The 25,653-nt window shown below is 40.2% G+C and overlaps 1 protein-coding gene across 1 annotated transcript in view; it reads left to right on the plus strand.

The window, feature by feature from the left end:
* The first annotated feature begins 5,488 nt into the window (after positions 1-5,488).
* LOC117973018 (mitochondrial disaggregase-like) overlaps positions 5,489-25,653 on the plus strand; it is a 53,624-nt gene continuing 33,459 nt past the window's right edge. The window contains exons 1-5 of the mRNA XM_059031183.1: positions 5,489-6,161; positions 6,635-6,686; positions 11,107-11,193; positions 18,395-18,498; positions 20,558-20,686. Of these exons, the coding sequence (XP_058887166.1) occupies positions 5,720-6,161; positions 6,635-6,686; positions 11,107-11,193; positions 18,395-18,498; positions 20,558-20,686 (814 nt within the window). The 5' untranslated portion in view covers positions 5,489-5,719. The remainder of the gene's footprint in view (positions 6,162-6,634; positions 6,687-11,106; positions 11,194-18,394; positions 18,499-20,557; positions 20,687-25,653) is intronic.

Here is a 25,653-nt window from a genome sequence, read left to right on the forward strand (position 1 = left end):
TTGAAAATGAAGTCTGACCTGGCCTGCCTGATCTCTATTCAGTGCCTTGTGTAGCTTCTTCTTCAAAAGCCACTTCAAGTCAAATAGAGTATTGTATTACACATGAGTCAACTAACAAAGATTATCAATTGCTCTTTTAACACTCTTCCAATACCATTTTCAAACTAGCTTTTTCTAACCACAGTTCGTGATTCATTGAGTTCACTGACCTCTACTTACAAGGAAGATTGCAAGGGAATATTGTTGCAGTCTGAAAACAGCAATTGTGCAGCGGTACTTACCGTACGACATACCTCTGAATATAGACCCATATTAGAGCAACTCAGATTAAATACAGGTATGAAATATGAGTTACTTTTACTAGTGTCTACTTCTTATTCATATTCACTTTGTATATCATTTTCTGTTTCATTCATCCCATCGTGCTGTGTTTTTCAGAATTTAAGAACCTCACTGCTGCCTCAATATACAGGTAGCTCTGTCTTCTCTCTGCGTGCAGCTGGTACACCTGAGTGTAACCATTACCCTGTCCTCTGCAAAACTCTGTCCTTGGTGGATGCATGAAATGCATCAATTACAAGACATTAGTTAAGATAACGGTGATATGTCAGAACTATACCAAGCTGTTCTGTAATATGCAGCAAGGCCATCTATAAATGGCATCTTAAAATTGTATCTGAGTTCTACTGTATTCAAATTCCCTTTTAGCTCCGTTTGTGAAGGTTAGAAATGTACATTGATGGAAGTTTATAGAGCATATGTCTTCATTGAATACAAGTGGAAGCACTTCTGAAGTATAACAGTACATTTGAATCTGACCAAAACATTTGCATGTACAAAAACATTTGGAATCAGGTGTTATAGTTATAGTTTAATGATAATGAGTTCATTTGAGCAAAACTAAATACATAAATAAATAAAATACACAGGATAGCAGAATGGTCTCTAATTAAGTTAGATGGGTTTAGAATGAACTTTATTTGAAATGATGCAATAGCGCCTGTAATTACACTTTTGACTGCAATTTACAGGTTGAACCAACATTTCCAGGACCTAATTGACCCCCTAAGGTTGCCGTACAAGCTTTGCAGGATTTTGTTATGAACCTCATTACCATGACAACATGTCAGCCACACCTCAATGTACACTAGGGGATCTCAGTATGTGTAGCAGACAAGCCCAAATGTACTTATTCACAGACACACCCACACACGGACACATCTTCAACACAAAGCACATTTAAGAGCAAGGGCCTTATTTTAAAGCAAAGGAAATGTGTCCACAATTTAGCCTGTCAAAAATATATATGTTTTTACATGACCTGAACCATTCCATTAATTGAACTATGCCATTAATTTAACTATTGTTTCTTGGTAAATTTATAATATTCATGTTGTTTGTTTCAGAAATCTAATTTTGAAAATGCTTCAAAATCAGACCAGCGGTTTACAGTTCTCATCATTAAATAGTTAAGGGATTGAGAACTGCAAGGAGATTTGATTGTTTCAATTAAGTCATTTAGAGTGGTGGTTCCCAACCCTGGTCCTAGGGACCCCCTGTGTCTGCTGGTTTTCATTTCAACAGCTCTCAATTACTTAACTAGACCCTTAATAGAACTAATATTTAGCTTAATTAGACCTTTTAAATTGTTTTCAGCCCTTTAACAGTTGCAGAGTTCAAGTTACTAAAATGTTATAGCTACTTTAAAATCTGCAACTGTTTAAGAGCTGAAAACAATTAAAAAGGTCTAAGCCAATTATCAGTTCAATTAAGGGTCTAGTTAAGTAATTGAGAGCTGAGTTGGAATGAAAACCATCAGACACAGGGGGTCCGCAGGACCAGGGTTGGGAACCTCTTTAGGGTTCAGGTGGAACAAAGACCAGCTGAATGAAGCCGGTACCAGTAAATCAATGGAGTTTAGGACCCAGAGACCGAAGACTGCCCTGAGTTAGGAGGCACAGGTGTAAAGGAAACAGGAAGCAGGAAGCCAATGACAATGGAACAGGTGTATGTGAGTTGGCCACGCATGCAGGGCAGGGATACCTGAGAGTGACAGATGTAACGTGAGACAGGTGCAAAACCTGCTCCTCCAGCTTAATGGCTCACCAGCCACTGTTGTATTTTGAGTCCTAAAATCGCACACAGCAAGATAGTGTTCCACGCTATCTTCATTATTATTCATTATTCTGTGGATAATTTGCATGCTTTACCCTAATTTGACCGCACTTTGAAATGCTTCTTTGCATTTGCTTTCAGTTTGTTTAAGTGTCATATAAAGTGTTTTAGTTGTATTTTTTACTTTAGTTAACATAGAGGTGACCTCTGTAAATTTGCAATGTCATTTTGCAGTTTTCCCATGTCTTTCCCAGGGTTATACTGTGCATTTACCGTAGTTTGATATGTTCTGCTTTACTGTGTTGTTTAATATGTTTTTAAGCATTTTCATTAGGTTTGCAACTAGAGTGGTTTCTAATTGCAATCACAATTACTAGTGTGTTTTCTAGGTAAGTACAGTATGTGTTGATGTGCTTTCTAGCTGCTCTTCAGTTCTAGTAGCCTGCCATAGATAACATAGGCCAGATCAGCCAAAGTGTCTTCATAGAAGAAAAAGCCAGCACAATATAATGATCAGTTACTTTGTATTGCTGGCAATGCATATCCGTGCAATACACAAGTGATGCTGGTGCCCCCTGCAACAGTTTTCCACCACTGGATATGAAATGCCTGTTTGTTCTATATGATATTTCTTATTGATGCATTTCTTACATTCACAAGAGGCTGGTAAATGGTTACCAGCCATACTTAGAGAAAAGAGCTGTCTGAGAGCTCTAGTGGGTCCAAGTGGATGCTTTTACTTTCATGACTGAAACAGAAAACTACAGCTCTGGCCACAAGTTAAGCATCACCTAGAATTTTATGACTGAGACAAAATTTATATATATGAACATAATTTAGATCTTTTATTTAACATCATTGTGTCAGGGCAGGGCCCTGCGTGTAAACAGTGTTTTGTGGCATTCACCCCATCCCTGCCAACCACCACAAAACACTACTTACAAGCAGGGCCCTGCCCTGACACAATCTTGTAATCAAAGAAACTACAAAATTATATCTCAAAATTCTAGCGGAAGCCATAATAGTAGTACAGTACTTCATGTTAGATGTCGAAATCTCACATTTTTCAATTTGTGTCACTTTTGTGTAAGTATATGGAAAACTACAAAGATGTGTGTAATTCAATATGTTCGCATAACATTATTTAGCAGGTTTATGAAGCAAAATTAGGTGTTGCAAAACTTTTGGCTGCCCATCATTTCTAAATGCCAGCAGTGCTTTTTGTGAAAAACATTCTGTGGTGCATTTTAATACATTTGTAATTTCTTTTCTTCAGACTAGCACAATGTAAGGACCAGCTGCCATTAAAGCCTCTCTCTTAGTCTCTTTCATTCTTAGCATTATTATTAGAAACAATTTGTCCATTTGACTTCAGAATTTTAGCAGTAAAAACAGATATTTTCTAATCTTCTTGTTTTTGCTACTTTCTAGTTTCTGGTTTCTTGGTTAGTAAGAAATAAATACATATTAAATTAACAAGACTATCACCGTTACAGTCAATACATTCTGTCATAAAACCTAGCCTAATCTACTTTGAATCCCTTTTTGTCTGTAATGAACAGAGGAGGGAACTGGTAGTCCTGCCCTTCAGCATATCGTAAAGGGGTGGAACATTATGTACAACTTATCCTGAGTCCTGAGAGGAAGAACAGGTTTAGGAATGTGTGTCATTCCTAGATTCTCACAAAATAAAATCAGGCAGTTCAGAAACTAAAATAACCGCATGGAGGATAACAAAATAATGAATGCCCTGTGGGTCACTGTGGGAAAATTAAGAGGTTTTGCCTTTTTTTCTGTTGTGACCTCAGGTTGAAATGTTAATTTGGATTGTAACGGTCTGTGCCGCTGTAGAACTTTGCTAAAACTGGGACATTGTTGTTTTGGTGAGGGAAAGGTTACTTTACAGTGTGGGTACATATAAACCTGCAACAGCGGTGATAGAAAATCCACTTATAAAAGCACCCTGGTAAATCTGCACAATATTTTTGGAAGTTTTCCTATGCTTTCCCCATGGTTATACTGTGCATTTACCATAGTTTACACTGGATGGCCGTGTTTTTTAATATGCTTTACTGTACCTCTGTGGGCTTTTCAATGCTTACCTGTGCTTTACCCTGCTGTCACTATACTTTCTTAGATTTTGCTATGCTTTTAATATGGGAAGCTTTTATAAGGTTGGGCAGAGAGCCTTAACATACTGGTCTATCCTGAGCTAGACAACACAAATAAAATCATTCATGGGAACAGTGCTTGATGGCTGAGATGCTGTGAAGGGTTTAGTGAAGCAGGGTAATGTGTTGGTGTGCGTGTCTGTGTGCGTGTGGAATACAGCAGCCTAATTCTGTGAGTTTATCAAGGACACCTTTGATTTATATTCAGACATTTCTTACATTTTGTGATGACAACTAGTTCTAATATGCCATTTGTATAACAGTGCCTCTGTGAAAACATTTTCATGTTTTCCATTTTACCAATGGTATCACAATAGTATGAATAATGGTTCATCTATTGCAGAACCATGGAACCATGTCATTGCCAGTGTGCAATCATTATTCTTGTACTTTCAACCACATCTGGTGACCTTGTTTGTTTGAAAAAAAAAGTTATGTGTTTCTGTATTTGTACAGCTGATTCGCTAGTGATGTCAAATTCTCCAATCAAACCCATTTGTGGTTTATCGCACAGGGGTATAGGGTTAACCAAATTGAACCCTGAGTAACTTTTACAAAAAGACAACGTGTAGCTAATTAGAAAGTTGTAATGTCTTACACAGAAATGGAGTATACCCAAGTACACAGGAGTATACCCAAGAACGCAAGCAGCTAACTGATCTGCTGTGTTGAGTGGGTTTGTTTTTCCTAAACTTTCCTTGCACGCTGCTGTTTAGACTGGAAGGCTTTTCCCTGGAGTTTAAAGGGTTCGTATGAATAATGAATACATAGAGATGTTGTGTTTATTAATTTGCTGTTTTGCCATTTAAATCTTAAGAAACAAGTGATGTAAAATTTTGTAAGACTTCATTACAAATGAAAATTTTACGCCACCTCCTGAAAATAGAGTGGATGTAAAATGAAATTCTCTAGATGATGGCTCTATTATGGCTCGCGTTCGTGTTTTAAACGTCATTCAGATTTGGTTTTTAAAAAAAAATGACATATACTATGTTGCAAACCGATGCCGTAGCATATTAAAAATATATTCGGACATTCATGTGTTTTTTACAGAAAGGTAACATGTTTGTGTACAACAAATTCAACTACTAATCCCTGCATCCACCGCGGCATCACGCTTTGCCGGTGATGGTGCTATGCTTCCTGGGAGATGTAGTCTTATTTTGCCTTCTGTCTCCCTCTGTGAACGTATCAGGGAGTAATAGAAAAACTACGTATCCCGTGATGTTAGTAGCGCCATCATTGTTTTCTGACGTATGACCGTCGAACATTCTTGTATTTTCCCTTCGGTAACTCCATCTTAATGAAATGAAATGCGTTGCTGTTAAATTTAAAAGCAAAGTGGCATCAAATGCAAATAATAAATTAACAAGTCGCTTTTTATATCCTTTAAAAAAAAGCACAAAACAACTTAGCGTTTCTAAACTAAAAGCATGTGGCTGTCCGTGGGCTCCAGGCCGCTGCTGACCCGATATCCTCAGTACCGGGAGGTAGGTTCGGCTGGGTTTGGGTTACACAATGCAGTTAGGATGGTAAGTGTTGCTCCGGGAAAGGTGAAGCTTAATTACTGTCGCACCGAACACCAGATCGCTGCTTTCACGTCCAGCTTGTCAGTGAGCGAGTGTCCTCAGCCCTGTGACTGTGAGGCCAATAATGTCAAAATTAAGACGCAGTACCTGCACCTGACCACACGATGGAGCCCAAAGTTGAATGAGTTAAAGTACTCAAATTCTGCCACCGGACAGAGCTCCAATCACGAACAATACGAAAGAAGTCAGAAAGAAAAGAGGACTCCATTTGGGAATGTTACACCTGTAGGTGTCATCTCAGTTGCTGCCCTGGCATACTGCCTGAAAAAAGATTCAGATTTAAAAGGTAACAAAGTATTTGCTAAGACTGAGGTACTGGTCTAGGGTTTTTATTTTTGGTATTATTATTTTTATTGATCATATGTATTCATTCATTGTTACTAAAAATGTTTTTAATAACTGTTTTTATATATTGAAATTGTTCAATTTGCTGTCTGAACCACGTGGGTAGCTCTTGTGGTTCCTGAAATGCAGCCTTGCCCTCCCCTTGTCAGACAGGTCTGTCAGGGTTCAGCACACCTGAGCTTGTTACCTATACACTGTGGCTAACCAAGCTTGTATTACCCTGGAATGGGTAAAACTGCCTGCAACAGGAGCCTTATTTCCATCCCTGCCCAGCAGGTAATTAGGCAGAAACAGTTCACTTACAGTTTGTTGAGATGAAATAAAACTGGTCATTCAGGTCATTTCAAACTGCTGTTTGCTTGACTTGTTTGTTAGTGATTGATTTGTTCACTTTTTTTTTTTTTTTTTTACCAGGAGAGGCATTGCTGGAAGCAGCCAGGACCAATAATGTCCAGGAAATCAGCAGGTAAGACTATCACTTCATATCGACGAATTATGAATATGTCAATTTTCTTTTTTTTAAGCAGGATAAGAACCATTGAGATGTCAATAACTTTCAATACTACCAGGGCCAATGGTAACTTGACCCTCTTTATTCTCAGTCCTATCCAAGCTGAAAAAAAACAAACAAATTAAAAACCATTTTATACTCCAGAATGACTATCGAATCGATGTTGTGAACTTCATCAATGTAAATTACTCTGTGAAATTGAGTAGTCTTACAGCGCCTAATGGCCTATTTGTATGAATGCAGACTCCAAATTGTCTGATTCTAATGTTGCAAAAAAATAAAATAAAAAGCCAGGCTTGAGTCGTCATAAAGCAGGTTTTATGTCCATTGTCAACGGTTTCAGTGCCAAATTGTTCAGAAACCGCATTATCAGCTGTGTGCCACAAGAGGGTACTAGAAATACACTAAACAGATTCAGCCATTGTCTGGTGACGTGCCTTACTTTATAAGGGAGCTCATCCTTAAATGAGAGGCTTTAATATTCAGTTAGAGCTGCATGGGGGTATTTAGAATCATCACAGTGCCATTTCTGATGAGGGCATCAATCAAACATGTGTCAACACACAATTCAGTACTGTACTGTGTAACAGTGGAAATTGCAACGGGAGTATAGACTTCACACAACTCAGGAGAGCTCTGTTTAACACTTTAGACACAAGCTGAAAACAGTATAATATAACTCTGACCCCTGAAGAGTAACCCAGTTACAGGCTTTATCAGAATTTGACAAGATGTGACGTACTGTACAGACAGGCAGGCAGACAGACAGACAGTCTCTGTACACCCCCAGACACTCAGCAGCTTGAGATAGAAGATTCAAGCGGTTCTCAAGAAATATGCAAAACTCTAACGTGACCTTCAGAGAAACAGTCGGATGGACAAAGAGACTGCATAGATCTGAAGGTTGTTATATGTTATAGAACCAAAGAAGGTCCTCTGCAGGTTTTTTTTTTACAATGGGACAAAATTATATATGGACACGCTGTAATTTCAAAGTAAAGGATTTGTTTAAAAAAATATATATTTTTAAAGTTAATATTTAATAACAAGAAAAAAATATACAACTATGATAATAATAATAATAATATAAACTATGAAAAAAAGAAACACTGTTTTAAGTTCATCCGGTACAACTGTGGATGCTACAGTTATATTTCTATCCGACAGACAAACAACTTTGTAATCCGCTGTCTGACTGCTTGTACATTGAGCCTCTGGATCAGGGTCTGAAAAGGGGCCTCGCCAAACAGTAAAGTGAAACACTTAACACCCAGTGCAAGAGGTGGAATGTCAAACAGCAGCCAGGGAGAGAGCCAGCTCTCTTTCTCCCCACCTGTTAGAGCGGGGCAGCCCCCCCCCGGCTGAGCACAAACTCAAACATGCCCCTCCAGCTCTCTGAAACACTGCGCTTTGCAGCCGTGTCACCAAGTTAGTCACCCTGAACTTCTAGGATAGGAGGGGGGGCACACAGCCATCTGTCAGCAATAAGGTTGCAGGCTCGCTGCCACACAAGCTGAGGAGAACAAACAGCAGACAAGCTTACTTCGTGCACCTCTCTTGCATCACTTACCGCTGCTCACTTATTTGCTCAAAATAAAACGAGGTAACCAACTTTGTAGAGCTGGAATATGTAGGGGTCTGCTTGGGCACTTTACATCATGTAGAAAAAGGATATCGACACAAAAACGATATTAGTGGTCGGGGTGGAGGGCAGAATCATACGTCTCAAGTGCCATGTTTGGCCACCGTCCCTGGGTTTGGACACCACTGTCATAGCAAGTAAAAGACAGTTTTTGTCATAGATCATCTAATAATACTTGACCCAGTTACTCGGTTAACTTTTTGGCTGGAGGGAACGGGTTTGGGGATATTACATTTTTGTAATAAACACCAGAAATAAAAAGCACTATTTTTTTTAAGTGTATTTGATACTTATTTTTTCGAATCCATCAAGAGATAGTAAAATATAACACAAGTCGAATGTAATTTAAACAGTTGGTGTAGTTGTGGCAGTACCCTGGGTCTTAGTTTTCCCGTTAAGCTGGGTCCTGTAGAGTCACGCTAGTTGCTCTGGTTCCTCTCGTTCTGCAGGATTTCTACTGGATTTTGTAACATGCTGAACATCTCATGTATTTGCTATAACTGAACCTGCTGCTTTGTTTCTCTACCTGATCCTATTTTGTGATGTTTAATTGTTTTTGAAGCTTCTGAAGAAATGAAACATTTTATTTCAAGTATTGAAATAGTGACATTGTCAGTTGAAGTGTGTTCCCAGAAAGCTTCTAAAGATTACACTGTAAACCAGCAATGGCTTTTGACTACCTGATCGACACATTTAGCTAACAAGACTACCAACTGTGTCTGCACAGAGGGAGCTAATACAGAATAATGAAACAATGATTTAATAATGCGAATATCATGTTTATGCCATCAGTTCATTCATAGCTAGTACAGTTGGACTGGGATGAAATCTTGAGCTATGGTCAAAGGTTTTTCATCACCCTATAGAATTAACTACTTTTGCTTCATGAAGTCAAATGAAACCTGCTGAATAATGTTACGTTAACATTAAATTAGATTTGTAGTTTTCCATGTACTTAAGGAAAAAGCTGAAAAGAAATTGAAAAATGTGACATTTCGAAATCTAACATGAAGTGCTGTACTACGATTTTGGCTTCCGGTAGACTTTTGCGATTACCATTTTGTAGGTTCTTTGATTACACAATGTTAAATAAGATCTAAATTATGTTCACATATATATATATATATATATATATATATATATATAAATTGTCTCAATCCTAAAATTCCAGTTGTACTTTTGTAGCGCAGTTTCAAGGAAAATTAAATACTAATGTCAGTAAAACAAAATGTACTTCACAGAATGAAATGCTGTTTAATGGAGGCAGCCTTTACCTGAAGCAGAGTGCAGCTCCCTCATCCTTGCCATGGCAACGGTTTAGGTTACCTGCAGTCCAGTAAAGGTGACCGGTCCATATGTCGCGGACGCCCAGCAGCTGCGGGCTGTGTTATGTTAAGTGGTTTGGTTACCGCTGCGCAGGCTGTAACCGTTTAAAAACACAGACAGGTAGAACAGGGTCTGTTCTCTCCTGCTGTTTACAATAAACACAGCCCGTATGTATCCTGCTGTAATCCCCGCAGGAATAGGGCAAAGGAAAGAAAGCTTTATCCAGAGACTGAGCAGTGCGCTTCTTTTACAAAGCTTTGGTGTTCATGTTTTTAAAAAGTGAAAATGGGTCAAATATCAGAGCAATTGTTTTAATAATGGGAGCTTAGAGGCCTGGTGTTAAAAAAAAAAAAAAAAAAAAAAAAAAAGTATCATTTGCCAATTTTTTCTCTCTTTTGGGTCTTAATATGTGTTTGCATTGTTTAACAGTCACTGTCATTTGAAAATAAAAATAATATTTTCTATCACTACCCTTACAAAAGTTTAATCTATACCTTCAAAACTATAGGGTAAAATGTATAAGACACTGAGTCACGCAGACAAACGTCTGTGGCTTGTGCTTTTATCGGTTTGTACTCTGGTTTATACTCTGGTATACTGTGATAAAAGCAAATGAAAGCATAGTAATCATCTTCATAGTGTGGTAAAGCATTGTAAGTTGTACTTGTAGCACTGGCTATGGCTTCCCTATGTTGCGCACCGCTCACGCACACTGGAATTTCTCATAATCAGGTTTTCAAAAAGGTGTATCCAATGACACGATCGTTTAGATTCTCAAAGCTTTTTCCTCCGTCGTAATTAATTATTGGGTGTGTTTTTACGATCTGAACAAAGTTTGCCTATGATGATTTGGAGTAAATAGCTTTGGGAATCTAGCCTGGTGTCTCGCTGGCAAGTATATTAGAGAGAAATAAATACTATCACTGAGTTCACTTAGTGGTAAGTAACATTGTACAGGACTAGTTATTTTGCTGTAAGCTGACTGATCATAAGTTTATTGTAGTTAATTTTATTAATTATATAACCAGGTTTTCAAAATTAAGATGCAAGTCTTCTGTCCAATGCAGCCCTGAAAGCAAACCAACATTAGTAAAAGAGGTTAATGGTCCCTATTTAACTACCAGACAGCGATTTCTATAACACCTTAAGGTGCACCAGCAGTGCAGAGAATCACTTTTAAATATGGTAGCATGTGGTTTAACCAATGCAGCTTCGCTATTTTGTTATTCTCTAACACTTGAGGTATACAGTAAGGCCTCTGAAGATTTTGAAATAGCACTAAATGAAATGTTCGTGGTTCAGCACACTGCTGAGGGTGCATGTCCCTGGTGTTTTGCCTGTGCTGTTGCTGTGTCTCATGAAGGGGCGCTGGTTTTCATCTGATTTTTATCTCTTTTCTCACACCAGGTTGCTGGCTGCGGGGATCGACCAGAACATTCGCCACCGACTGGGCTGGACTGCACTGATGGTGGCAGCGATGAGCCGCAACCACAAGTGAGAACTGGCATGCAGTGCCACTTTCTCCCAATACGCTTTTTCCAACTCTAATACTCATCAAGACCCCTATTCTCCTAAAAGTGACTCGCTGGGAGCACATAAATCCATTGTAAATACCTGGTACACTAACGTTTCCACTGCCCTTTCCCAGGTATAGCTGAGCTGCACGGTCTGAGGGAGTAGTTAAGGATGGCTGTCTGCATTCCAGTGTAATTTTGTCAGGTATAGCTGAAGTAGTAGTGCCACAGTAAAGGTCATAGTGCAGTAGTAAAAGGCCCCGTTGGATTGTGGGATTGATTGAATATTGATTGCTGTTATTTTCGATCTTCACACCGCTGTCAGTAGTCTTATTAATGAGGTTTTGTCACACGATAAGAGAAAAGCGGTGGGAAACAGTAGCCATTGTACAAAACTGTTTGTCTCTTTAGATTGCCGTTCAATTACATGCTTCCACACGCACAGTTTGGGTATGAGATGTGAAACTGTACTGTCTGAGGTGTAGCTAAGGTATAGCTGAGCATCCGTGGAAACACCCTCCAGCCACACCTCGCCTAGCCCGTCCAGCTCAGCTATACTGGGGAAAGGCATGAGCTCCCCATCCACCCCACACAAACACAGAGGGCCAACATTATCAGCTAGGTCAGCACTATTTGACATGGCCAGTATGCTCTGTGTTTAAATTGTTCTGGAGGCATAAGTGACCTGCCCTCGATGATCTAATTAGAGGTGTGCTGATACCCGTATTGTCCCAGTAATTACCTTTCAGAAATTTAAACTTGTTAGGTATTAATTAAATGGAATAAAACGTGTTAATTACTCAACGTAAAACAATACAGTTCCTCGGTTTCGCCTGGTTTGCGCAATCATTGAGTTTCAATCTCTAACAGACTGACAGTGTTTTTACTTGGAAAATACACCGACTAGGGGTGGAAATCTGCAGCTACTGAAAGCCTGTTCTCCAGAATGGTCATTAGGGGCTTTTAGAAATCCTAAAAGAAACATAATACATTCAACAACAAGCTTGTCGACTTTTAGTGGTCATTTTTTTTAAACATATTTATTTATTTTTCTAAATGTAGTCCTGTTGAGTGTTTTCTGTGTAAGGATGAGCCTGTTCCTTCTGAAGCATCAGTAATCTATATAGTCTTAGAAACAGAAGCACCTGCCTAGAGTTAAAAGGTAGCTTTTAGCAGCTTGTGTATATGATAGTTTAAATCATGGACGGCAGTTGCCTTTAAAGTAATATGAACTGCTTTTAACATAATGTTTAGGTCTCCTGTTATGGACCTTCGCTTAAACCACACATTTACAATTTCAAAGTAATAAACTGCTTGCAGCGTCCTGAGACGGGAAAGCGCTCTCTGTCTGCAGCGCTGGATTGAAACAGCACAGGCGATACAGTCCCGTCTGCTTTCATCTCTTTCACACAACGGTCTTGTGAAGTGCAAAGTGCCCCTTTCACACCATTCAAGAGCTGGCTAGAGATGCACCACCAAATTCAATTAACGTCCTCCATGGCAAACATGAAGACGGAATCCAATTTAGGAACGTGAGCCACTGGGCCAAATCCCCCCCCCCCCCCACTTTGAACCGTGGGTCCATCTGAATGGGGAGGGGGGCACGAAGTTAGCAGACAAGTTCACAAGGCAGAATCTTTGTAAGACAGCTGTCTGCATTTAGGTTATCGTTGGTAAACTTTGCTATTAAGCAAAGTAGAATCGTAAAGGGCACCCAGACACTTATAATCCTACAGTAGGATTCAGTGAAGTATAAAATATGGATACTTGTTGCATGCTGCTTGTCTGTGTTTTTGTGGGTCCTGTACGTTTATTGCATTGAATATCTAGTCAACCGCATTCCATTTTAGATTAAGCTTCAGTATTCTTTAGCAGCTTATTGAGGATAGCAGAATCTGGGAGTATATGGAGGAACCTGTCCGTCTCTCGGTCCATATGTCCCTTGTATAGGGTGCTCTTCTTTATCATGATACTGACAACTCTAATTTTTAATTAACAGTCATGACAAAAGAAGTACAGTATGTTAGTAACATGCTTATTGTTTATGTAGCTGGAATGGAAGAAATAGGATTTCATATGAATGAATTAGAACTTATTGGATAGCTGTTGGGTTTGCATTCACACATGTACAGTTATTCAGTGGCACTTTATTGTTAGGTCCTGCCCTCCGATCTCTGTTCTATCAGCACAGCTTTATCCCTTTTTCACTGTTGCTAGTCTGCTCGGTGTCAGCTCTGTGTAAACCAGGTGCAAGGCCATTCAGTTACTTTGCAGCAGTGAAGCAAGCCTCTGCTTACCTACTTTACCATGGTTTGAACACCGTGGGCTAGTTTGAAAGGAATAAAACAATTACTGTATCAGAAAACTATCAAGAAATAAAATATAACCGCTTCAACCTGTGAAGTACAGGAAGCTTTTCGTGTTGTTAGTTTTGTAATACGGATTGGCACAAAGCTCTGTCTTTTTTGTTTTTTAATTAGCAGTGGATGTATAAATAGAATAAAAAACTGATTGAATAGCTTTACCAAAAAAAAAAAAAAATATATATATATATATATATATATATATATATATATATATATATATGTTTTTGTTAAACCTGTTTTCCCCATAACAAATACCAAGTCAATGAATTTCTAGAAGGCATTTACAATTTAGTAGTGCAATGTAATTAATAAATATCCTATTGCTTTTATCTTCCTTCGGCTGTTTGAGCACAGCTGCCAGAATGTCACGTATATATGTCTAATTGAGAAAAGTGCCAGTCTGGCTCTGTGGTCATAATATTACTATTATGACTGTGACATTCTAGAGAATAGAAAGGAGTCTTCTCCCATTTTTTTTTACCTTTTTTGGGTCATAAACAAAGTATGTTTATTATACAACATGCCACAGTGTACACAGAACATTTATGTCTGGCAGTAATGAATCCGAAATAACATCTTCTGAGTTTGCCTCCACTTTGAGACACCACCGTGCTCATGCGCGCACTCTGTCGGTAGATGAGTGAGCAAAGCTCTCCAGACGAGGTGTGCCCTCGTGTGCCGAGTTCGTGTGTGGCGGAAACTTTGATGCCTGTCTTGACAAGCTGGAGTCGTGACCTCCTTCAGAGCCCTGCGGCCGGCCCTTCTTTTTTTGAAGGGGAGGGCTCTGTTTATACAGCTTTGATGTGGGTGTGAAGAGCAGGGGACATGGCCGTCTCTGTTTACACTCTTAGCGGAGTGGGATTTGAAAGACCGTCCGCTTCATCCCCTCGGGTCGCTGTGAGCTGGACAATGAGTGACCAGCAGTGGAGCGGAACGGCTGTTGACTGTTCCGAATGACCGGCGGGATGGAAAAGGCTTAAGTCGCTGGGAGAGAGGAAGAGCAGTACAGTACGATAGAGAGAAAGGGCATAGACACACTGCTTGGTTATTGAACCGACGTGGGATAATCTACCTTTGGGACTGGTGGGAAGGCAAGTAGAGGGGAGACCAATGCCTCCAGTAGCATAAGCCTTCTAGCTGGAAACAACAAACAAGCAGGAGCTATCTAGCTTGAGAGCTATCTTGCTTGTGCCCCCTTAGCTTTGTAATTAGAAAAGGACACCTACAAAGTCCCAGAGAAGAGCTGCTGTTTGCCTCCTAGCTTTCCTGCTGGGAGAGGAAATAGTTACCTGTATTGCAAATGGGACCCTTTCCTCTTTCTTTCCAGTCCCATGTGTTTTGTATACACCACTCTTGCTTTGGAACACAAGGGATTTTGGGATAAACCTATCCGTAGCCTGCAGGCATGACCCAATTGAAACAAGGATCCAGGTATTTATCTAAGTTTTAACAGTGATTACTGCACATGATACAGTCATTCATGAATGTCTAGCAAGGGAGGTGTTTTGCAGTTACACTGAGAGAAATGAAACATGCATTTAAATAAAAAAGATCAAACTACCACCTAATATAACCAAAAGAAAATACTTTAAAAGACGATATAAAAGCCAATGATTCCAGTAAATCATATCTAAAATTGAACTACTGTCTCATTCTTCTATGTAACAGAAAAAGTGCATAGCTCTCTGGTATATTTTTCAGCCCTGCACTTCAGAGAGAAGTCACATGATGAACACAGAGACTATAAAAACATGAGAGAAATAAGAAAAGCAGTGGCTGAGGAGGAGAGCCAAAAAAGAATGGATTTGGAGATAATGGATTATCTCAAAACATCTCAAGAAACTAGAAAATCTGTCGTCCCTCTGTTCTGCTTTCTACCCCTCTGTAACTCCCCTTTCTCTGTCTTACTGCTTACTACTAACTTGACCATTTCCGCTCCTTCACATCTCCCTTCTCCACTGCCCTCCCCACCCCCTCTCCCTGCCCTCCTGTTTGGGGTTGTTTGTAGAAGTGCTTTTCTGGGATCATCTCTCTCCGGATGATTGCCCAAGTCACTGGTAACAATAGTGGCACCTCTTTCCCAACACTCCGGAGCATGGATTGTGGATCTGTGGGACTTCAGCCAAGCCCCATATCGAGGTGTCCAGCCAGACAAAGAGATCCCCCCCACCCCTTCAGCCCCTTGGAGCAGGACCCCCACAGATGGTTTTGTTTGGATTCCCCAGCATTCCTCTCCATCGCCCCCAGACTATCCCCATCTCAAGGCTAGACCATCCCTCATCGTAACCGTGATGGCTGGGACTCCTCATCCAGCAAATGTTAAAGGGGCAGTAACCAAGGCTTTAATCAAATGTCTTGCCTCTCGTTACCGTAATGATGTTCTTGCAAGCCCCTTTTGACCCGGGTGAAGGCAATTCACACAGGACGTTCATTTATAGTGTGTTGGCAGGATAAACGTGCAAACATGAAAACAAAGTCTGATTTACATCAAAGGGACTTGAGAGTAAAGTCATTGTGCTAATGAGAGGTAATACTATTATATAAAAAATGCACTAATGTTGGTTTGATCTTTTGCTGTGTGGCTGCAGCTTCTCCCCCAGCACAGAATGAAAACACTTAGCTTGGCTTCTTTTTCAATATTATTTGCTGTCAGTTTAAAAACCCATTATTGTCCCCGTGCAAAGGGGATATTCTGGAGGCGGATCGTACGTCACAATTTATATTTTCCCATATATGTTATCCAACTTGATATTTGACAGAAGTCATCTGCATGTCACACTTCTATTGTTACATATATCTGGAGAACAGCTTGTCTGATTGTCATGAAACTTTTGTAATCATATATGTGAAGAATCACACATCAAATTGTGATTAAACAATTCATTGCCAATTCTTCTGTAGTTGATGGCTCTAATCTAATCTGGATTTTAGTGCAGTCAACATTAGAGACCAGCTTGTTCTGATGTGGTGCTTGATATGAGCAATCAATATGGTCTGTAGGTTCAATAAAAGGGGGGGGTTTGTATCTCCGAGCCAGGGGGGGTAGATCACTGACTGAAAGTGGTTGACCAAGTACCACCAGATGTGAAGATCTAATTTTGCCTGGAAATTAAATTACTTTGGTGGGCACTTGTAGCCCTCGGCTCACTGCACCCAGTTACAGCTGAGGGTGGAGGAACAAACTGAGAAGGCTCCACTTCCGTCACTATGGCAACCTTGTAGGTCCACTCGTGTCTTCATTCAGCATTTATGTGGCCTCAAAGGCAAGACGGTTTCACAGTGAGTATATTCGACATGATGAACATTCATGGGACTGAAGAGGTGCAATGGCAGATATTAACTGTGAATGTGACGAAATATAACAACTTGGTCCAAAGTGGATGTACGAGTGATTTTTGTGACATGGTGGGTCTAAAAATGGCAGAATTTAACGCAACCAAAAAATGAATAAAGTGGAAAAACAGGGACTAAAGATAGGGATACTTTAGACCATCTTCAATTTCATTATATTTAATATCCAATTATGTGTGGTCTCTATCATTCTCTATTGTCGAGTCGTCTTAGACTATTCCAGCAGAAATGTACTTTTTTTAACTGATTTTAAAGACTGAATTTCAGAAGTGAGGTGGTTTGAAGGGTGTGCAGCTGCAATTTGTGTCCCCTCTAAAACTACATTTTATATAAAGATTTTCCTTTTACTGACCCGTAGTTGCAGAAGTGGCAGAGATTACAGTCGCACACCCCTAGTGGCCATTATTCAAACCACCTTGTTTCGGAAATGCAGCTTTTAAAAAATGGTTGAAAATGTTTTGTTTTTCTAGAATATGTTAGCAAGCATGGGAAAATGATGAAACGGCAATACAGAATGATACAGAACACACATACTGTAATCACATAGTAAACAGGTAAAATAAACCGGAGTTCTGAAAATCTAAATAGTTCATTCAAGCACCTGACGTTTCCAAAACTAGGTTACACAAAGCAGTGTCACCTTATACAGTGAAAGAATTCTGAAAGCAACCTTGATGCTCCAAAACTCTCCATTTTAATTGAGTGACTGCTTTCCAAAGTGTGGGGACCCCATTGTATTCAGAGACATTGGATGCCACTCCACAATGCGTATATTATTATTATTATTTGGCAGATGCCTTTATCCAAGACGACTTACAGAGACTAGGGTGTGTGAACTATGCATCCGAGTCACTTACAACTACGTCTCAACTGAAAGACGGAGCACAAGGAGGTTAAGTGACTTGCTCAGGGTCACACAATGAGTCAGTGGCTGAGGTGGGATTTGAACCGGGGACCTCCTGGTTACAAGCCCTTTTCTTTAACCACTGGACCACACACCCTATCTAATCAATAGACTATTCTACCTGTAAAAGAGGAAGCACAGTGTATTTGCTGTTATTGGCTCATTGATTCTTTTGTGATTAGTTTTTTTTGTGTGCCATTCCTGTTTACTAAAGGCTCTGTGTTTAATTTTCACGTTGCGCAGCAATTTGTGTTTGTTGAGAAAAGAGGAGGTGACATGCTAAACTGAACCTCTGCTACAGCCTGATCCAAAATGTTGCTGCATTTCAATTTTTTTTTAAATTTAATACAGATTAAATAGGGAATGCACCGGAGCTGTAAGGGGAATGGACAAAGAAAAATACAAAACCTTTGACTGTAATACTTGAGAGGAAGTAGCTATAAGCTATAAAAATATATATAATCTAAAGAGAAATCTAATATCGGTACATTTGTGCTGTAAGTCTGTTTATACTGAGACATTGTTTTTGTCATTTCTAACCATTGCTTGCTGTCCTGCAGTGTGGTGAAAATTCTGCTAGCAGCTGGAGCTGATCCAAACCTAGGAGATGAGTTCAGTAACGTCTATGACACGTCCAGGGAGAAAGGGATCCACTCTCTGGAAGGTAATAACGCTTTCATGTTATATTTGTTATAACCGATGCTCTCTAATTTCAGGAATGTTGGGATGTCTTGGAAAATCTTGATCACCCACAGTTTTATTTCCATGACATTACCTTGCTTCTAACTGCCAACCTAATCTAACTTCTGAAAACCAAAATGTTTAAATGTTTTTTTCCCACCACATGTTTCTAGAAAGCCGTTTCTCATGGTAATATTTGGCAATTGTAGGGTGTGAAGTTTTTTTCAGGACACCTTAATTACAAACGATAAATTTGCTGAAATAAATCATTAATAGCATCTGTGCTGCATGAATCGATTCAGTATTTTGAATATTTGCGCTGGATCATTGCTAGCATTGAGGGTGATTTACCATTGCAGTTGAATCGCTTGAAGAGCAAATGTTTGAATTTGTGATGAATAATCCATGTGAGGAGGAGCTTAGAAAAGCGAAGATAAAAAAATAATAATCCTCATACCGTCAATGCAAAATTTGCAATTAACTAAACGATTTGAGTGTTCGTTGCAGAACTAACAAAGAGTTATCTGCAAATTTGAACGCCGCAAGGTGACAGCCCCAGTGTGTACCTCAGCAATGCCTCTATAGAGCCACAGTAGGGTGACTGCCTCAAGTGTATACCTAGGCCCGTGTCTATTTGAATGTGTCTTATACTTCCTAACCACAAGAAATACAGTCTTAATTTGTTAAGTCAAGGGATGCGTCTTTTTGATAGTCGTAATACTCTTACAGATATTCAGTATGCAAAAAAAACTGATTCACAGCTTCCGATAAAAAACCTTTCACACGTCCCTACTGCTGCCTGCATTAAAAAAATGAACTGCTTGAGAAATCTCAGCGCTACATGTTTATTGTTATTATTAGATATATAAATTTAGCCTCAGACACCGAGATATCTTTTTTTGGTGGCAGATTTGCATATTTGTATCTGTTTCGTTTTGCTTGTTTATTTATTTTTCATAACCGCGTCCCAAACAATAAAAAAAGGAAAGAAGCAGAAGGAGAAGACGTATTTATATATGATATGTATATTACAGACATTTATATTGTTGGCAGTTTTTTTGTGTGATGGGAAGGGTGAGATTTCCCAGACGCGCTCTGATGGATGGGGCCAGGCCCTCTCCCTGACGTTTTATTGAGTTTGCGATGATTATCCAGCACTCGGACATTTGTTTCCAATGACGACTAGACTGTCAGGAATCTTTAATGGGGGGGGGGGGGAATGAAAAACAATAACTTTCATATTTTCTTTTTATTTTCTTTTTTTAACAGTGAAACCTTGCCTGGGCCTTGTGTGGTTGCATAATACTTCTGTTATTTATAATTTATTTAAATCTTTTATTAAACAGTAAGGTGACCGTAGCTTAGAATGGAATGTGTTGTTCTCATAAGGGATACCATGCTAGAAAGCTGAGTGAGTTAGTCTCAGTCCATTCTCGGCTCAGGTGCTTGACAGTTAAGAAAAGAGTATCATTTTTGGTTGGTTTATCATTGTTTTAGTTCACTATACACAGTACAACAATAACTATCCATGTTACCTCTCTCTATTCTTTCTACTCACCAAAAAATGAGTGGGATTTTGGTTCATGCCATGTTTTACTGTCATACTTAAGCTAACATAGACAGCCAGGTGTCAAACTCAGGTGTGACTGATTTAGCTTGGAGTCGTGATGTCTGTACTGTAACAAAGTTGGAAAAAAATGGTCTACATCTTCCATCAATCTCTGCTCCATTTACTGTAGCAACCATAGCAACAAGCTCCCGATACAGCCTTAGATGATGACATAAATATCCGACGGAGTCATTGCGGAAAAGAAAGGGCAAATAAATGCCATCTAATCAGAGTTTCCTTGAATTGCAAACATTCAAAATAAATGTTAATGAGAAAGTAAACGGGCGTGTTAAAATCAGGAAATGGTCAGTAAATAATAACAGTGTAAGGATACAATTTAGGCCTACTGTAAAAGGGGGAGTGGTTCATTAAGAAATGCACAAAAGTAAGACTGTGACATTGGTTTTTTGTTGTTGGTGTTTTTTTCTGGCAGTGATGGTGACTCGGGAGGATGAGTTCAGTAATCGGCTGAATAACCGGGCCAGTTTCCGTGGCTGCACTGCGCTTCACTACGCTGTCCTGGCAGACGACCTGCGCACTGTACAGATTCTTCTGGAGGCAGGTAGGGGGCGCTAGACAGTGCTTACACAGTAGTCAAGCTTCAATCATTGAAGTGGTATAATAGTGCTCAAGGGTTTCAGCAGTTCGGCCCTGACTTGTCAAGACTTTTGAAACCGGTACTATTTCATGTGAAATATTTAACGCTACAGCACAAAACTATTAACAAAAAGACACACTTTTGAGTCCTTTTTAAATTAACCTTTAAAAGGAGGTGTTTTTTGTTACAAAAAAACGTTTGACTGTCCTTTCACAAAAATGGTGCAAATTGAATGGATAGGAACTGTAATGGATTGAAAAGTCTTGCCTCTTATCTGCTGAGAAGCAGTCGTTGCCAGGCCTGTTTAGAAGTCTGCTTGTAGGATCAAGCACTGAAATACTGATACCCAGTTCTACAAGGAACATATTGCTCGCCGCACTGTGTCTTTTTAAAGCTAGGTGACTTGTGTCTCGCTGTACTTTTTCCCCAGTACCATACGTTTGCTAAATATGAATTGCTTTTTAAAACTACCAGGCTTGACTTTTCAAACACACAGGTGCTCCATTACAAAACAGCAACAAACAAAGTGCTGAAATCGGCTGCTGCGATCGTATGGGACTCGTAATAACTATAAATCACTTCAAGCCCTCTGTGACCGAATAAAAAAAACAAAAAACAAAAAATACAGGTAACCCTCTGTCATCTGCAGTATCTAATTGTGCTCTGCTGTTCAGTCCTGCTGCTACAGTAGGTGGTAACAAATAGGTTTCTTAACAGATTTTTCCAGCAGCATTAAAAAAATAAAATAATAAAAAAACAAAAATTTTGGTTTACAATAATAGTAATCCCTTAGAGGTTAATCTCTGTTGGTAATGGCCTTTTTTTGTCAAACTGCCAAAGTGATCATTAACATCCATTAATCAAACACATTTTAGTGATTATTACTGTAAGTAAAGTAGCTATATTGTTGCCTACAAAAAGACATTTACCAAACTGTTGGCCTACTGCACATTTCCATACTATATAGGGCATGAAAATTAAAAAATAATACCTCATTCACAGTGTTAAATAAAACGTAATTAAGGGACAAATGTTTTTAAATAATCCTAACCACTCTTTCAGCTTACTGTATTGTTGCATGATATGTTGGTGGTTATTTAGCTCTTGAAATTTACTGTATTTACTAAAATTAAAGTTGAACTTTTGTTTCTGTCAACAAAGTGTGAATTGGGGGGGAGCGACTTGGATTCAGGGTTTTTCAGTTAGGGTACCAATTTACATTTGTGAATTTGCGCATGTTGATTATTCTAGCGCGCTTGAACGAGAGCTGCTGTACACAGTAAAGCCCACCACAGTAATTACTCTTCATACAGTCCCGCGATATTAACATGTGCGGCGAACTTCATACACATTTTATGATGCAGCTTTTAAAAGAAAAGTCTTGTTTGCTGAAGAAAAGGGAAACCGTGCAGCAGAATTTGGGGCATCTGAGATGTGTGTCAGAAAATGGAGATGCAATCTAAAGGCTGTTTGTGCTTGATAAGTGACAAAGTCACATTGGCCAAATTAAACAAAGGAGGACAATAAAACTGACTGAAATAAAGTTAAAGGTAATTTATACTGTTCCAGCTACCGATTAATTATGTTTTTTTCAGTTAGAGTTAAATGTGACATGCATTTTTTTGGTCTTCGAATTTGGGGGTCTGAGTCGGCAGAGACTGCCTCCCAGTTCCCTCGTCCTATACACTGGGTCACTCTGCCTCCCAGTTCCCTTGTCCTATCCACTGGGCCACACTGCCTCCCAGTCTCTTTAGTCCTTGAAACTTGGTCACACTGGAGGCCTCTGCCTCCAAGTACCTCAACTCTACGTACTAGACTGCACTCCCTCCATTCCATCAAGTGTAAGGCCACACTGCCTCCCAGTCCCTCAGTTTAACCATTACAACCGTACAGCCCCCTGAGTAACTCGGCTCCAACCACTTGAATCTCGGTTCTATCCAGCAGGAATCCTATACTCCTAGGTTTTTTGTTCTGTCTACTAAGCCCCACAATGGTTCAAGAAGATGTGTTTTTTCATATGTAACCAAAACACTCCTCCACACTTCACAGTGGAAAATGTCTTGTGGTCCCTTTTATACCTTTGATTTGATGAATTGCCTGGCACAGTTTTTAAACAAAGTGTTTATTTGCTGCTGAATTCATATATTTTATTTATTTTCTTTCTTTTAAAGAAAAAAGATAATAATCTGTACTCTGCAAAGAATGATTTGAAATGGTTACTGTTGTCTGTGCTGTTTGTTTTATATCGCTGTGCAGTCACCTGCCCCTCAGCGAACCTGCTCTGCAATTTAGAGATTTGGAAAATGGCCCTGCTTGCTTCCCACTGCTCCTCTGGGGTACGGTTCTGTATTATTAACCATCTCTGCAATCAATTCTCCAGATGCAACGCTAAAAAAACGTAGTGACATTGCGCACTGTGTAAGAGAACAGGGCAGAGGCTACCTGCAGACATCTACTGCGTTTGCATGCACAAGGATTTCATCCTTTAATAATTGATTGTTATGGATCCGAAAACACATGTACAGAGTTTACATACAACTCAGTCGGGTTTGGGAGAATCAGTGCTCATGAACCCTATAAAAAAGATAGTATTGACATTGGTAGATCATCACTAAGACACATCATGCCTAGGAATGATAGTTAACTAATTGCAAAAAAAGGTATTTTCATCCATTTTACCATGTACTTTTGATTTAATTGCACATTCTGTTTTAAGGTGCAGTGTACTATGTTTTTTTCACCTTTGTTTCTATAGTGGTAATACAAGTTTTTTTTGTTTTGTTTTGTTTGTTTGTCTCCCCTCACTGCTCCTTTACCATAGCACTATTTTCTTTATTTTTTATTTTTTTAAGATTGCGCTTCACAAATTTAATTCACAGTCTAGAAATAACGGAAGACCTGTGAAAATGGATCCACAAATGTCATTATTAAAAAGCTCTGTATTTTATATTATTTATATAAGGGTGTTCGTCTGACTACATGAGCGAACTCCTGGTATTTCTTTTGTTTTTGTCAGAAAGCTTTTTCAAGTTTCCTTTTGTCTTCCCTAAAAGCCCACCCCATCCCTTCCCCTCTCTCTCTCTGCACACACCTGTCTTTGACAGTGTCCAGTTACCTCTCTCCACATGTCCCCTCTTGGTTAGCCCCCAGGGCACTCCATTAACCACTCTCTCTGTCTCTGTTTCTGCCTCTGTTCATCCAGCAGTGCGTGCTTCTTAAACAAGGGACCTTAATAAATGTTTATGGCTGTATAAGCTTCCACGTGCCTGACGGTAGGCGACCTTTGACCCTGCAGTGGACCTCCTGTGTGTGTCCCTTGACCCTGTGTCTGCACCTTCGGGTACTGGGGTTGGTGGAGCAGGTCATCCTGTGTCCAACTGAGTGCCTGAATGGGATTTGAAATATATAAGAATTTAATTAGGTTAAACATATTTGGTGAATAATGTGGCAGTTAATTTTAGTTTTTAACTTGTTAAAAAAAGGAAACCTCAGAATCTTCATTTGTCTTTGTGGCGGAGTGTCCCGCCCCTATTTATTATTATTTGTATTTTTGTTTGCGGCGCGGGTAAAAGCGCCGCGTCTTTTATTGTTATATTTAAAAACCTCGTGAGGATGCATGGCTGATCAGCTACTGATTATTTAACTAGCTGACAGTCATGCATCCTTACCAAACGCGTGCAGACTCTGGCCGGGGGATAATAAGATAATTACCAACTAGTTAAATCCCTCGGCCAGAGTATATAAACCAGCAGCACTATGCACTCGGGGTGTGGAGTGTTCGAGAGTGGAGAACGGGAGAGAGAGAGGAAGAAAACAATTGCTAAAACGTGCTGGAGTATCCAGCACGAAACTTACTTGTTTGTTTATTCGTTCGGCCCTCGTGCCCTTTTGTTTGGTGTTTTGTTAAATCTTTTGTTTTTGTTTTGTTTATTAAATACGCTGAGTGCACCAGCACTCAGCTTCAACCGCCCATCCACTGTTTTGGTTTGAGTTACTTCCTGGTCCGTGACGTCATCCACATCACCACTGCGAGCCAGACTGCCACATATGGTGTCCTGCGTGGGACAAACAACGCCTCCAACAGCCGGACCAGGAACAGCAAAGGAAGTTTTTTTCGTGTTCGTTTTTTCAAATAGTGTTTTTTGTGTTTGAAAAAAAAAAAAAATGGATGAAGTGGACGCCTATATGGAGAGGTGGCATGCGCATCAGAGGGAGTTGAAGGAAGGAGGGGCTACATGGTGCCTCGCCTGCCTGGAGTATGGGCACCTCCCTGAGGTGTGCCCATATGAAGACCCCCTCTTTGTGCAGGCCTTTGATCGAGGTGAGGTGGAGACTGCGGAGGAGTGGATCCACCTGAAGGCCATACCATCGCCGCAGGTGGATCAGGAAACCTGCCTCACCTGCCTCAAAGGGGAGGAGTGGTGCTTTGCCGTCGGCAAGGTCGGGCACAAAGCACCCGACCAACCCCCTCCATGGCAGGAGGTGGAACTGCTGGTCCCGAAGAAGGGAAGGAGGGGCGGTGCTAAGAAGGCAAAGAAGCCCGCACGTCCTGCGCCTGAGTGGGAGGAGCCCGAACGTCCTGCGCCTGAGTGGGAGGAGCCCGAACGTCCTGCGCCTGAGTGGGAGGAGCCCGAACGTCCTAAGCCCAAGAGGGGGGAGTCGGTGCATCCACAGCCCAAAAGGGAGGAGTCGGTGCGTCCACAGCCCAAAAGGGAGGAGTCGGTGTGTCCACGGCCCGAAGAGAGGGAAGTCGGGGCTTCCACAGCCCTAGGACCCAAGCTGCAGTCCCAAGAGCCAGAAGGGGAGGAGTTACAGGCTCAACCCCCTGAATTTTTCTGGGGGGGAGAAGGGCAGGATGCTGGTGTTCCCCAGCAGCCTCTATTTATGCTGCTGAAGGGAGCACGGCACACACCAGCCCAGCCGCCACAGCA

Source organism: Acipenser ruthenus, chromosome 9, assembly GCF_902713425.1.
Source record: "Acipenser ruthenus chromosome 9, fAciRut3.2 maternal haplotype, whole genome shotgun sequence".
NCBI lineage: Eukaryota > Metazoa > Chordata > Actinopteri > Acipenseriformes > Acipenseridae > Acipenser > Acipenser ruthenus.